Source organism: Sander lucioperca, chromosome 4, assembly GCF_008315115.2.
Source record: "Sander lucioperca isolate FBNREF2018 chromosome 4, SLUC_FBN_1.2, whole genome shotgun sequence".
In the NCBI taxonomy this organism is placed as follows: domain Eukaryota; kingdom Metazoa; phylum Chordata; class Actinopteri; order Perciformes; family Percidae; genus Sander; species Sander lucioperca.
Window position 1 is genome coordinate 28900086 of NC_050176.1, and position 14923 is coordinate 28915008.

At 41.7% G+C, this 14923-nt stretch overlaps 2 protein-coding genes across 3 annotated transcripts in view; both read right to left on the reverse strand.

The window, feature by feature from the left end:
• Positions 1 to 12268, reverse strand: LOC116052164 (N-acetyllactosaminide beta-1,3-N-acetylglucosaminyltransferase 2-like). Of its 2 annotated transcripts, XM_036000010.1 has the most exons (5): positions 11852 to 12268; positions 8791 to 8924; positions 6059 to 6179; positions 3479 to 3732; positions 1 to 1798 (listed from the first exon to the last, which is right to left on the reverse strand). In XM_036000010.1, exons 4-5 carry the CDS (start codon positions 3730 to 3732, stop codon positions 832 to 834), a joined length of 1221 nt encoding a protein of 406 aa, XP_035855903.1. In that variant the 5' UTR covers positions 6059 to 6179; positions 8791 to 8924; positions 11852 to 12268; the 3' UTR covers positions 1 to 831. The 2 variants fall into 2 exon arrangements, with proteins under 2 accessions (XP_035855903.1, XP_035855904.1); XM_036000011.1 differs by lacking the exon at positions 8791 to 8924.
• The window catches only part of commd1 (copper metabolism (Murr1) domain containing 1), a 23342-nt gene continuing 13949 nt past the window's right edge, over positions 5531 to 14923 (reverse strand). The window contains exon 4 of the mRNA XM_036000012.1: positions 5531 to 5595. The gene's annotated coding sequence lies outside the window, so the exon portion shown is untranslated. The remainder of the gene's footprint in view (positions 5596 to 14923) is intronic.

The following is a 14923-nucleotide window of genomic DNA, read 5'->3' on the forward strand; positions in this document are numbered from 1 at the left end:
GAGAGGGGGAAATGTCAGAGCAGGGGGAATAGGAGGAAACGTAGCAAAAGATATTAGTTTTAAACCAAAATGTAGCAATGTAAATGTGGCCTCATACTGACGCACAAGTCTAACTGACATCAACACACAGAAACAGACACGATGAAGCTCTGCTTTCAGTCATAATGCAACAATGCTGCACCTTCCTGCAGAGAGGTGTGGGTGTGTTTATTTGTGCTTTAGAACATAACTGCTGCAAAACAATGTGAGAAAAGATTTTTTTATTCCTCCGATTCACTGCTCCCTCTGTTTATTCACTCTCTAGATCGCTCGACAACCGCTGTGCTCCCTCTTTCTCTCTTACCATTGAGCCGGGGAGGAGGAGCCAACATTCAACGGTGTGCAAACAGTAAGGCAATACTTATTACATATTTTACCTTTAAAGAGAGACACTACAGACAAAAACATTTTGTTCAATTTTGAGGTTTTGGGCTATTTTCTGTAACATTTTTTCTTTCAGACTGGTAGAAAGAAAACATTTTTACTACACTTTGCCTGTTTGTGTCTGTAGATTTCTTCAAAATGTACCAAAAGTTAGCATTAGATAATGCGTCATTTGCATATTTAAACATAAGTAATCAAATGGGGAAGTTTCACGCTGATATCTGTTATTTTTATTTACATTTTATTTTTTTACAATCCATATCTTGAAAGGTTTTGTTCTCAGACTCTGAGCCAGAAATCTCCACTTCAGTAGCACTTACACACACCTAATTTTCCATTTTCATTCCTGTCTATATTCTGAATCACCCTCACAATCAAACTCAACAGTGCAAACAAAGACGAATGTGTTCACTGGCAGTCCAGCTCCGGATGGGTAATCCACGGCCAGATCTTCAACACGTCCTGTGGTGTGCGGCTGTGAACCAGCATCAGCTTCCTGTAGACGCACGGGTTGTTCCTGTACTTCTCCTCGATGTCAAACGTCTTAAAGCCCCTGTGATTCTCAGGAACCAGGCCCAGCTTTTTCAAACACATCCCCGTGTAGACATCGTCAATGGGATACAATGCTACCTGCCGAGAAACGTTGCGAAGGCGTAGCGCCAACTCCCCAGAGTACAGATACCCTCCGCCTCCTGCATACGCCGGGTACTGCCCCGTGAATACACTCTCTGGGACAAAGTACTTGAGTTTCCGGTCTCGTTGCGGACCGGCGTCGCTGATAACGTCACCTATGAACAGATCCTTGGCCTTGATGTCAGACAGGCCTCCCAGGAGTTCAATAATTCGAAAGGTGTTGACAAAGACATCGTCGTCTCCCTTGAGGACGTACTGAGCGTGGGGACAGTTTTGGCTGAACCACTCCAGGAAGAGGACGTCCTTCAGGGTGAGGTTGAAGAAGGTGTCCCTGTAGTCCCACAGGAGGACGTCTTTGTGCAGCTTTGCCTCGTGGCCCAGCATCCCCAGCAGGTCGGGGAAGTGGTCCACCGGCAACGCGTTGCCCAGCAGGAACACCGTCACCACGGTGCGATTGGCTAAGGCACCCGCGCGGCCCCACGTTTCACGGATTGCCTGCCGCCGGTCGAAGTGCGGGATCAGTGACTTGACCGCCAACAGCAGGAAGGGTTTCTGGTCACAAACATGCGGCTGGTTTATCAGCATGGGGTACGTCCTGCAGCGCATGTGCAGGAGGAAATCCTGGAAGCGGTGTGGCAGGGTGTTGTAGTCTGAGATCTGCGTGGGGACTCTGTAGTCCGGTTCGCAGGGGTTGACTGGCCCGGTGTCGTTCAGCCAATCAGGCAGCTCGATGAGAGAGTCACTGGAGAGCACAGGGCAGGGTTATTATAGTCAACTAAAACCCAAATAATCAGTGGAAAATATTTTTAGTAGGGCTGCAACTAACAATTCTTTTCTGGATGAATGGATGAGTTGTTTGGTTTATAAAATGTCAGAAAATGGTGAAAAATGTGAATCAGTGTTTCCCAAAAAGCCCAAAATGACGTCCTCAAATGTCTTGTTTTGTCCAGTGAAGAAACTAGAAAATATTCACATTAAACAAGCTGGAATGAGAAAATCTATACCGATTAATCTTTTTAAAAGTTAATTTAATAGTTGACAACTAATCGATTAATCTTTGCAGCTCTGATTTTTAGTAAACTGAAACTAAAGAAAAATTAAAACCTTTGAGAAAAACTAAAACTAAACTGAAACTATAGTGCCAGTTTAAAAAAACTAATAAAATAAACACAAATTATTTCAGTTTTAGTTTTTTACAGAAAGTGAACAAACTTGACATTGACATTCCAGGAGATGTGCGGCAATTGGTTCACTAACATGGAGTAAAGATTAAACATTAAACATGCTGGCCATTCGCTAACTATGCATTCTGTTTGTATATTTAGTTACATATGTCTGGGACATTATACCTGGCCCTGACAGAAACAATCTTAAATGTGCTGTAGGTAGGATTGTGAAGATCCAGGATTTAGCCAAAAACTCTGAACCTTCTCAGTCCCTCCCCCCTTTCCGCTAAAGCCCAAAATGGTCTCCTAAGCCCCTCCCCCCCACAACACAAGGGAGAATGAATGCATGTGCATGAGCAGTGATTGACACGCAGTTAGACACCCCTCCTGGCCCTGATTGGTCCATCTGAACAGGGAGCGGTAGATTTTTTTCAAATCCCACTCCAGGCTGTAGGTGGTGCCAGAGGAGCCAGATGTTTTTTTTTTTTAAATTACCTGCTTCATGTAGTTCTACTGGAACATAGGGTCAGTTTCAGCAAATATGACAGAAAGTTAGTTTTATAAGTCTTAACCTTTTTCACCTAGACCCTTTCCTATGTTTTTGTCTCCAAGTGACTGATGCGAACAACAATCTTTGGGTCGTCTTTCCACTTTTCCAACCATCACAACTCTAGTTTTGGTTGAAATAAACACATAGTTTACTGATTTACATGTGAAAATATGTTGGCTCTATACACGCTAAAAGTATTGTTTTTTTTAAATGGAGTCTGGTGGGTTTAGCGCTAGCGACCTCAGAGCTGTTTCTGGTTAAACAGAAAGGTCTTAAAGAGGTTTTAAAGGTCTATCTCTGTAGGGATCCTTTCCATAATGTTGTCAGACACTTGGAATAATAATCTGAGTCTGTCAGCGGCAACAACAGAACTTTTAGTGGACCAAATTGACGATGCACATTTGCCACATTGGGTTACATTGCGCCGGTTACAGCGATCACGCTGAATACTGGACCACTTTTAAAGATCGTTGTTCTTATCAGTCACTTACGCACAAAAACAGGAAAAGAGCGAGAGAGAGTAAAAAAAACAAAAAACGGTAGTTACACTTTAAACTAAATATATAAACTCTAAAACTAAACCTTTCTGAAAAACAGAAACTAAACAAAAACTAGCAAACACACTCTGAAAACTAACTTAAACAAAAATCAAAAAATCTAAATTAAAATAAAATAAAAACTGATTGAAATCCAAAGCTATAACAACCTTGGCAGAGAGTTGAAGATGGGGTTGTAGATCAAGTCCAGGCGCTGCTGCTCCTTGTTCCAGAAATATTTGCTCGGCACCTGTTGGCGCCAAAACCTCTTGGACGGGATTCGAACCTTAGGGCGGTCACTTTTGTCCCGCCCAAGGTTCCAGGACACGCCCACTAGGAAAAAGATGATGACGTTGAGCATCATCGTCGCGCAGAGCACCCTCACTTTCCTGCGGGCCACAGGCATGTTGCCTCCCCTCTGCATCTACACAACGGACAACGGATACAGAAAATTAGAGCTGCAAAGATGAATGGATCAGTTTGTTGTCCTTCACTGTTGTGATAGCATTTTTATACTCCAGTGTTAGGTTTCCCTTCTGACAGAGATGTTATTCTGAAAATTAGCTTATAGCTAACTCTGGTATTGCTAAGGAGCTGTGCATTGTCCCTGTCAAATAAATAAATAAATAAATAAATAAAAAGTTATAAATTAACCGCAAACTTTTTTGAAAATCGTTAATTGATTTGAGTCATTTTTTTCTTCTTTTTTAAAAGATTTCTCTGATTCCAGCTTCTTCAATGTAAATATTGTTCTAGTTTCTTCTAGGGATGCACCAAATCCAGGATTTGTGTTTGGATCCGGGTGAATATTGGGCTTTTTGACAGGGTTCAGTTTCTGCCGAACCTTAGAATTTTTTTTCCACCAAACCGAACCCTACGCTTGCACTACGCTGGTCGACGTAATGACGGCGCTGTTGATTACGGGAAGGTGTTTACGTAGGTGGAGCGTTCAATGCAGTAGGCTGTGAGAAAGTGAAAATGGAACTCATGATCAGAAAAAGTGATGTTTGGCAGTACTTTCAGTCAAAAGAAGGCCATTCAAGTCCAGCTACATGTTCAATTTACAATGCCGATTAGTCTGGTGGTGGCGAGGACCCTAAACTATACACAACATCACCGCTGTTAAAACATTTGGTATGAAACATCCGAAAGAATACTAGTTGTGCATAAAGGAACCTACAGACAGCAGCCAAAATGCAGCAACTTCAGGTACGGAATAGGATTCGGTATTCGGTGTCGGATTTGGCAGAATCTTAACCAGTGGATTCGGTATTCGGCCGAACCCCACAAATCTGGATTCGGTGCATCCCTAGTTTCTTCTCTCCTCTGTGACAGTAAACTGAATATCTTTGAGTTGAGTTGTGGTCAGACATTTGAGGACGTCATCTTAGGCTTTAGGAAACACTGATCCACATTTTTCACCATTTTCTGATATTTTAGAGACCAAACAACTCATCCATTCATCCAGAAAATAATCAACAGATCAACAATATATATAACCTTTGTTTTTTCAGGGAGGGCCATTGACAGCATGCTCTCTTTTCCAATGAGGCCCTGATTTTATATATATATATATATATATATATATATATAATCTGATCATAAAACAATACCCAAATTACAATATGTGAAAAATTAATGAACAATCACAAAATTACAGTACATGTAAACAATAAAAACAAATGAGAATCAATGATGTAGGCGAATAAGAGGACTATTAAAAACAAGAGCAGTCCCTACGTAACACATTTTCAAGCATCATCTTGAACGTCCCAATGGAAACGAGTTGTTCTGATTGGAGAGAATCCTGAAGCCAGTTCCATCTGTGAGGAGCGTAAAAGTAAAAATAATAGTTGCAGAAAATCACTAAAAATCATCAAGATCTGCAGAATCAGGACTTACAACAAAGCTGGGATATAACGGGACATTTGGAAACATCGACCCTGAAGCTTTGAGCCAGAATAACAACGGAAGAATCTGGTACAGCAGCAGTTTAACGGGAACTTGATTTCCCCCCCACCGTTTGGTTTCAGAGCTCAGACCGGCTGCACACAAGGCCACATTTCTATCTCTAATCCTGCAAGAACGGGCTCATGACTGAACTTGTTTCCTCAGCATCCCCTCCTTACTCCGTCCTCCTCCGTCAGACAGGAATCACACGTTTCCAATTTAGCCGTGCACATGACGCCAGTTTCCTGGCAGCAGTCTTTGTGACCGTGTGCTGACTGTCCGCACACACACACACACACACACACACACACACACACACACACACACACACACACAGAAAAACAACCTTGGTTTTTCTTCAACAGGAGGTTGATGATACAGCAAAACAAATGAAGTTTTTCAGTCGACTGCTGGGATTTGTTTGGTGGAGATAAATTAAATTAAATAGTGTTTCCATTTCCCCCCCATGCTATTAAAATTATTTCAAATACAGCTTGGCTTCTTTTTACCATGGCACAGGAACGGGAGTCAGTTATAGGCCACAAAAACTTGAGTTGCCCGCTCCTCATTTGCATAAAGTCAAATCCAGGATACCTTATGCAAGTCAGGAGCGTCCAGCTCTACTCGCCGCCTCTGGAAAACTCCTGAAAATCTTTTAAACTGACAGTTGTCGATCTAAACTGAAGAATCAATGAAATAATCAATAGATCTCCAGAAAGAATCGTGCAAAAGCACCACTTTAAATCTTGCGTTTGCCAGAGATGCCCTTTGCAACCCTAATCAAGACGCCTTGTTGTTACCTGTGCCAGGTGTGGAGATGATGGGTCCGTCGGGTCAGAGGGCTCCGGGCCGGATGTGTTGCAGCTGCAGGCTGGAGAAGGACGTCTCCATCAAAAACCAGGGTGCTGTTTCTGGAGCCATCTGACAGTTTAACACAAAGACACGTTAAAGCTGCCGTAGGTAGGATTGTGAAGATCCAGAACTTAGCCAAATACGTTGATACTTTTGTTGCAGTTTCTCTCCCGAGTTCATGCGAGCACAGCGTCTCTCAAAGTCTGAGTGCAGTGTGCAAACAGCGTGCGTGCGTGCGTGCGTGCGTCACGATGCGTCAAATACATTTTTCTATTAAAGCCATATAGGATATTTAATTCATAGCTTTTTAAGCTTCAAAAACAAAACATTCTGCAGTGCTCTAATACTAAATCAATTGGATACATAAAACTACAGCACTGAGCACATGGCACTTCCTGAATGTGCAAAACATAACAGGATATGTAAACAGAAATGTTGTTAGGCCTACATTAAATTGTAAACATAAATAACATAAAGCGGAATTGTGTCCATTATGTCTCATTCGAACTACAGATCCGCTACCAAATCTGGCAAATTTGCAAAGTGCAGTTATAGCCGGGAGAGGGCTGCAAAGCGAATGCAGAAGAGTTGATGAACCACTGAAACGATTTTGGAAACATTATTTTAAAGGTACAAAAGAATCTTTGGTGTTGCTTTTAACTATATAAGAAAAATATGTCTTACTTTCTTTATTGTTTAATATAGAGCGCCGAGCGCCAAGACTTGAGAGAATCATTTTTTTTCATTTTATTTACAAATGTCCCCCCTCTCCCCAGTGGAAATTACGTCCTAGCTTATTTGTTGCGTTAATACCAGTAATTTTATTAGAGCTGCTTATTAGAACTATTAAATGAAATAGAAAAATTAAATGAATGATTTTATAAAAAAAAAAAAGGTTACAACTTCTCTGATTGCAGCTTGTTAAATGTGAATAGAAAAGATCAATTAGATATTTCCCTCATACTGTGCAGCCCTAATATAAAATATAGTAGGGGGGGGGGGGGGTCTCTGCTCCATCTCTCTTTCAGTTAAGGGGTCCTTGGCCTAAAAAACATTGAAGACCCCTGCTTTAGACAGACGCACTAATCACACAGAGGCGGAACACCACAACAACACCTGCAACATATCACAGGAACAATAAAAGTTCATTTAAGGGCACATCTAATTTACTGTCTGAGCCAGAGATAGTGATTTTATAGTCCTGTCAGGTCATGATCTGCATTTATACAACTGTACCTTTTAATATGAGAATAGGGAACTTATTTGGGGGGAATGAAGCAATAAATATAGTTTTATGGCATGTTTTTGTTAAAAGAATACCCATTTAAAAGCATGCAGCATACCTTTTTGAAAATGAGCTGCTTATTTTTATCTGTACACACTGAAACTGTCTCTGTGTCTTAATAATAACTTAAAATAGCAGGTCTAATGTGGAGCTACAGCACTTACAGACACATAAAACAACTCTGCAACAACAGCAGGCGGCGCTAATCTGTATCGTCGCCCAAAAAGTGAAAACCGGCAGCTGATTGGACGAACGCATCATGTGGGTCTGGCTTCTCCGGAATTTCAAGCCAGACCATAATGGCAGGTCGTTCAGAATACGATCTCATATTGTACTAAAATAGTTCACCGAAACGTGTTTCTGAAAACATTTTAAGAGAGAAATAGGCCGTGCAGTTGCTGAATCTGTCTTCATTTCACATCAACAAAGGTCAGTTTAAAAGATTTTTGTCAGATTTTGAGAGACTCTAGTCACGCTCATCCCGCTCGTCCTTTACAGGTTGGCGCTCCACCAATCAGATTGGTCACTGAGTCCGACTGCCCGCCCTCCGATTCAACATGTCAAATTGGCCCAAATTAAAGCCGACTGCTCCTCAGACGGACGACGGCACTGAACACACCGAACATACTCGAGTCACTGACCTCGCCAGACGGTCCGACGGCCGATAATCCGGTTGGTGCGTAAGGGCCTTTAGAAAACAAAAAGTCACTTGAAAGCTAAACATTGAAAAACCCGAATTTCCAAGTCTTATTTTTTTATGCAAACAGTTAGGTAAAGAGTGATGAAATGTGGTACCTCAACCGGCTTTCTGCAATTGCCTTTTATCATCCCCATCATCATTATCATCATCATCATCATCATCATCATCAGACTTTTTTATCTTCAAGTCAGAGTTAATTTCCCCTAACTCTAAAAATGTTTTACATTGACTTAGGGCTGCAACTAACGATTATTGTCATTGTCGATTATTTTCTCACTATTACTCGATTTGCTGTTTGGTTTATAAAATGTCAGAAAATGGTGACAAATGTGGATCAGTGTTTCCCAAAAGCCCAACATGACGTCCTCAAATGTCTGGTTTTGTCCACAACTCAAATATTTTCAGTTTACTGTCACAGAGGCAAGGGCGTAGCGGACACGGGGTACGCGGGGGACATCCCCCCTCACTTTCCATGTCGGTGCCCTCCGTCCCCCACACTCACAACACTTCTGAGTTGATTTGAACGCACCATAAGTAGGCAAGTGTGCACGTTACTCAGGTTGCGTCAGTTGATGGATAGACTCATATAGATATAGGCAATAATAAAATAATATATAATAAAACTGTATAGAAAAATTATAGGGAGGAAAACTCATTTTAAATTTGCAATAATTGGGGCGGCCTGGGTAGCTCACCTGGTAGAGCGTGTACAGATGCTCGGTCCTCTCCGTAGTGGCCACGGGTTCAATTCCGACCTGCGACCCTTTGCTGCATGTCATTCCTGCTCTCTCTCCACTTTCAGGTCTAAGCTGTCCTGTCAAATAAAGGCCTAAAAATGGCACAAAAAAATGCAATAATTAAGACTGGAGTACATGATGGAATAGTGGCAGTGGAATGTGCCAGAGGCCACCAAATTTGGGCATTACGTTTCTATGTAGTGACATAGTCACTGATATGGTCATAACTACAGTGCTCAATTGCCTATTTTTTAGGGGGAAATAAACTTCAAGTTTTTGTCGCGAAGGCATGACCTCCGTGATCGACTCTTCTGGGCTTTCGGTGAAGCGACAGATGGAAAAAGAGCTAGATGACAGTACAAACTTTGAATTTAAACGGTTTCTTCACAATGTCCGAGTTGAAAACACATCTTGTTGTCACGTAAGGGCCCTGTTCATGTTGCACAGAAATTTTAACTGCATTTTGTGTCTGCTAAGAGGCACAAAGGCACTCTTTAGAACATGCAACTGGCATTTTAGCTAAGTGGGAGCTCTGGCCATTAGCTGCAGCAGCTCCAGTTTGCTAGCACCGATTTTGGTCGTTTTTTTTTTTTCCTATCGACAGTCCTCTGCGACAACTAGCGATCAAGATTCAGGTAAAAATCGGCCAGAGTTCTCCTTTAAGCTAGCGGTGAGTGAAACCGAAGCAGAGGGACAGACACAGAGCTGTAGCCGAGCCAAAGTAGAACATTTTTTAATTCATTAACTTCAGTGTTTCCTCTATGTTGATTTTGTAGTGGCGGCCCACCATGGCAAAATTTCTGCCACCACGGTATCAGAAATAGGGCTGTACCAAAATATGTAGTCGCGGCGGTTGCCTTTTAAATTATCCTGCTGACATAATGCAATTTAACAACAAGTAGAACTATTCAGAGGTTATTGGGCCCGTCCAGTTTAACAACAAGTAGAACTATTCAGAGGTTATTGGGCCCGTCCAGTTTAACAACAAGTAGAACTATTCAGAGGTTATTGGACCCGTCCAGTTTAACAAGTAGAACTATTCAGAGGTTATTGGGCCCGTCCAGTTTAACAACAAGTAGAACTATTCAGAGATTGGACCCGTCCAGTTTAACAAGTAGAACTATTCAGAGGTTATTGGGCCCGTCCAGTTTAACAACAAGTAGAACTATTCAGAGGTGATTGGGCCCGTCCAGTTTAACTCCACATACTGTTGTGTTGATGTAGTTTATTGTCAAAACGTTCGCTTTCTTCCGAGTCGACTGTTAAGCGAACAGCTCCACCAAAAACGGGGGATGGTTGGGTTTGTTGTCCGGACAGACCTGCCCCCACTGCTAAAAAAAATCCTCAAGGAAACACTGTAACTTTATCGGTTATCAGGCAAATAAGACGCAGTTACAGGTAATCTGCAAACTGCCAAACCTGCTGTTTTAGTCAGTTTTTCCCTCATTAGCACCGTAAAAACGTAGCGTTTAACCCTTGTGTTGTCCTTCCATTGGACCATGCACTTGTCGTCCTCCCGGGGGCCAAAACACAAAAAAATCCACCCTCTTTCTGACTTTTTTGTCCCTTTTTTCGACCCTTTTGGTGGTTTTTTTTCATGTTTTTTGGCGCATTTTTGTTGTTGCCGTTTTACACTTCCTTTCACTATCATGTATAAACACCACTAACACCGACTTATTACTAGTTTTACACTTAATTTTGGAATCCATGGTCAGTAAACCTCATTTATAGGAAATTATACTTAATCCTTGAGTTATAGAGGGTTTTCACGACCCGAAGTCGCCATGTTGGAGGTACTCCGCATCACAACAAAGCACAGGCACTGAAGTAGATCCCGAACAGCGTCAAGGAAAATGGTTAATTATTGCCGTGTTTTAGGTTGTACCAATAGGTCAGACCGAGAAAAACATTTGGAATATTATCGACTTCCAAAAATTATTAACAACCAGGGAGAGGAATGAGAAGTTATCAGAGGAAAGGAGGCGCTTGTGGTTGGCAAAGATCAACCAGGATCTACTGAGGGGAAAATCTGTCTTGTTCGGTCTTTGAAATGAAAAAAAAAACTATTGAGAGTCACTAGCTACACCTTGAGTATCGCAATGATATCATACAGTTAAGGTTAGGTTGATTAAAGACGTTATTGCATTACTTACTTTGGCTTCACACCACATTGGGCGTTAATGACTTGGTACTGCGTCTCCCTCACCCATCCAACAATACAATACAACATCTGGTTATAGGCCTCCAAACTTTTGTAGGATTTAAGGTCTTCCGCTGCGTATGGGCTCGGCAAGAAAACCAGGTAGTTGACTATATCTATATATATATATATATATATATATATATATATATATATATATATATATATATTACTATATCGGTATATGCAACTGAAGGAAGAATCACCGGGTCGCCATGGATCCAAGAAGAGGGAGCCAACTCGTAGGGATCTGCACCGCCAGTAAACTGTAATTTCTCAAAATATTGGTCCAAGTCCTTCCATGCCTTTGCATCTTGGACGTGTTTTGATGCGCTTTTCTGTTGTTTAGATATAAAGTATTAAAGCATCCAAAGTGCACAATACTCCATTACTCCATTCAGTTGTTTACACTGAGTGCCTCCAACATGGCCGCATATCCAGGTTACCGCCCAGAACGTGACGTCGGTGAAAACCCTCTGTAAAAGCAGAAACTATTTAGACTAATATTAAAAGGAAGGATAATCACAGACTGGTATATGTCAACGTTCAGTTGGGATACGGTTTAATTTTTTTTTTCAAATGCTAAAAAATGTAACAAAACACCCCAAATTCAATGAAATTAGAGAGCCGATCTTTTGTCGTACTTGCAAAGCGCGTGGTATGGAATCATCCATGTTGTTTTTGGTTAATTAAAATTAGGAAGTTAAAAAGAAACCCATATTTCTGATACAGACATTTAGAAAATGGGTCAAATTTGACCCGAAGACAACACAAGGGTTAAACTTTAAAGTCAGTTGACTCTGAAACAGACAGACAGACCTTTCACTCTGGCTCCTCACGTCCTCGCTGTGAAATATAACAGGGAAGTCCAGAGCAGAGCAGAGCAGATCAACAGGCTGCAGCCTGTGTGCACCTGAACGTAACACCGCCCTCCTCATCCGGCCGGTCCCGGCGCGCGTTATTTTATATTGTATTCATTAAAATCCGAACTGTGTGCAACCAGAAATCCTCGAATCTCCGACATGAACATACAAGTCATTCCCTCTGTTCACCGAGTGTAGAAAGGCGGACAGGTAAGAGGTGTGCGTGCGTGTCTCTTAGCAACCTTCAAGTGCGTGTGTCCTAGCTGTGCCTCGGCGCGCAGAGACTCCTCCCTCAGGTTCAATAGGAGGAGACCAACCTCCCTTTTCCCCTCCATCCTCAACATTTAACATCTACAAGTCTGGGCTGAAGTGTTCAGATCCTTTACTTATGTAAAAGTACTCATACCACACAGTGAAACTACTCCACCACAACTCAAAGTCCTGCATTCAAAAGCTTACTGAAGTAAAAGTATGTATACTGCAGTAAAATGTTCCCTGTCCCTACCTGATGTTTCTGGATTAATATCCCTGCTGCATTAATGTGTGTGCTGCATTTTACTGCTGTAGATGTTTAAGGGTGTGCTCATTCTAACTCCTTTATACACTGTTGGGTAGTTTAATCTACAGCAATGCATCATGGTCTATAAGATCATCATGTTTGTAGCGTCGCTGTCCTGTGAGAACCACGTATCTCTACAAAGTTTTAAAACTTTTCATAGTGTCAGAAAAACAGCCCTGTTTCCAGCTTTGTGACGATGCATCTTCCAGCTGATCCGAGAGGTTTTTTAAAGGTCCCGTGACATGGTGCTCTTTGGATGCTTTTATATAGACCTTAGTGGTCCCCTAATACTGTATATGAAGTCTCTTTTATATAGGCCTTAGTGGTCCCCTAATACTGTATCTGAAGTCTCTTTTATATAGGCCTTAGTGGTCCCCTAATACTGTATATGAAGTCTCTTTTATATAGGCCTTAGTGGTCCCCTAATACTGTATCTGAAGTCTCTTTATATAGACCTTAGTGGTCCCCTAATACTGTATCTGAAGTCTCTTTATATAGACCTTAGTGGTCCCCTAATACTGTATCTGAAGTCTCTTTCCCTAAATTCAGCCTTGGTGCAGAATTACAGCCACTAGAGCCAGTCCCACAATGAGCTTTCCTTAGGATGTGCCATTTCTGTGTCTGTAGCTTTAAATGCTATTGAGGAGGAGAGAGGGGGGGGGGGCAAGGTGGAGGGTGGGGGTGTGGCCTTGACCAACTGCCACTTTGCTCGTTTGAAAGCCATGATGTCTCTCTCTCTTTCTCATGGGTGGGCCAAATTCTCTGGGCCGACAAACCAGAGAAAGGGGAGGTAACCTTTCCCCTTATGACGTCATAAAGGGAAGATTCCAGATCGGCCCATCTGAGCTTTCATTTTCTCAAAGTCAGAGCAGGATACCCAGGGCTCGGTTTACACCTGTCGCCATTTCTAGCCACTGGGGGACCATAGGCAGGCTGGGGGAACTCATATTAATGTTAAAAAACCTCATAAAGGGACATTTTCATGCCATGGGACCTTTATTTAGCTTAAGGAGGAGAGTTTTCCCAACACATAAAGAAACTTCTTCAGTTCCAACCTGTGGAAAAATCATCGGTAAGCAACAGGTAGATCTGTACCAACTATATCTGACCAGATTGGCACAGAAGGCATGGATACAACCCATCCACTTTCAGAGGAGTTCAAGCCGCTCCCTTCTGGTCGTAGATATAGATACCCTAACGTCAGAACCAACCGAGCAAAAAACTCATTCATTCCCATGGCAATAACCCAATAAAATAAGACGTGGGGAGGGGTATGACTGGAGGAGGAATATATGTGAAGTACTGTGCAGTAGATTCATTTATTTATGACATTAGGCCTTTTAGGGAAGTGCAACATACTCCTTTTTATTGTATTCTATTTATTGATGTGTGTGTGTTATGTGTTAGATAACTAGTACTGTACATTAGATGTCCGGTTCAATGTTTGTGTTGTGGATTGTGTGTCAATATGCCTGTACTGTATAACAAATTGCCTCTCAGGGACACTAAAGTTTAAGTCTAAGTTTATCACAAACATTCAACATCAACACATCTGGAGATACGTGGTTTTCACTGGACAGGAAGGGGATGGATACATCTGGAAAGTAACTTAAAAGCTGTCAGACAAAAGTAGTGGAGTAAAAAGTACAATATCTACATCTGAGATGTAGCGGAGTAGTTGCTTATTACATTCCACCGCTACAGATTTGAGCGTTAAGGCTTGCAGTGTGAATGTATCCTAAGATGTATGCTTTATGCTTTCCTTATAACAGTAAAAAATCACAGTTTGGCAGCAAAACAAAGTGAGAACTTCAGAAAAACAAGGGAAAAATCAAAGGAGCTTTGGTGCAGACTTGGATATCCTATCAATGCACAAACACACTTTACACAAGATGACTCAGAGGGAAAGTGATGACATGTTCCATCATGATAACGGAGGGTTTATTACAAAGACATATTTACATTTGAGCTGGGTTTTCCCACACCATTCCCCCCCCCCCACTTCTTAAGTTCTAAAACTCAAACTGAAATATCTCTGCACATTCGCGCTTTAACCTTTAAGTATTGACAAATCCTGTTTTATAGAGGCTTAAGAAAGATATTGTTGTATTTATGGCCGTCAAACAATAAAACCGACCTTTGTTTCAGTATTTGAGACACTGTAGAGAACACTGTGTGTGTGTGTGTGTGTGTGTGTGTGTGTGTGTGTGTGTGTGTGTGTGTGTGTGTGTGTGTGTGTCTGAAGGTGAAGGGGACCACTAAGGCCTATATAAAAGAGACTTCAGATACAGTATTAGGGGACCACTAAGGCCTATATAAACGAGACTTCAGATACAGTATTAGGGGACCACTAAGGCCTATATAAACGAGACTTCAGATACAGTATTAGGGGACCACTAAGGCCTATATAAAGAGACTTCAGATACAGTATTAGGGGACCACTAAGGTCTATATAAAAGAGACTTCAGA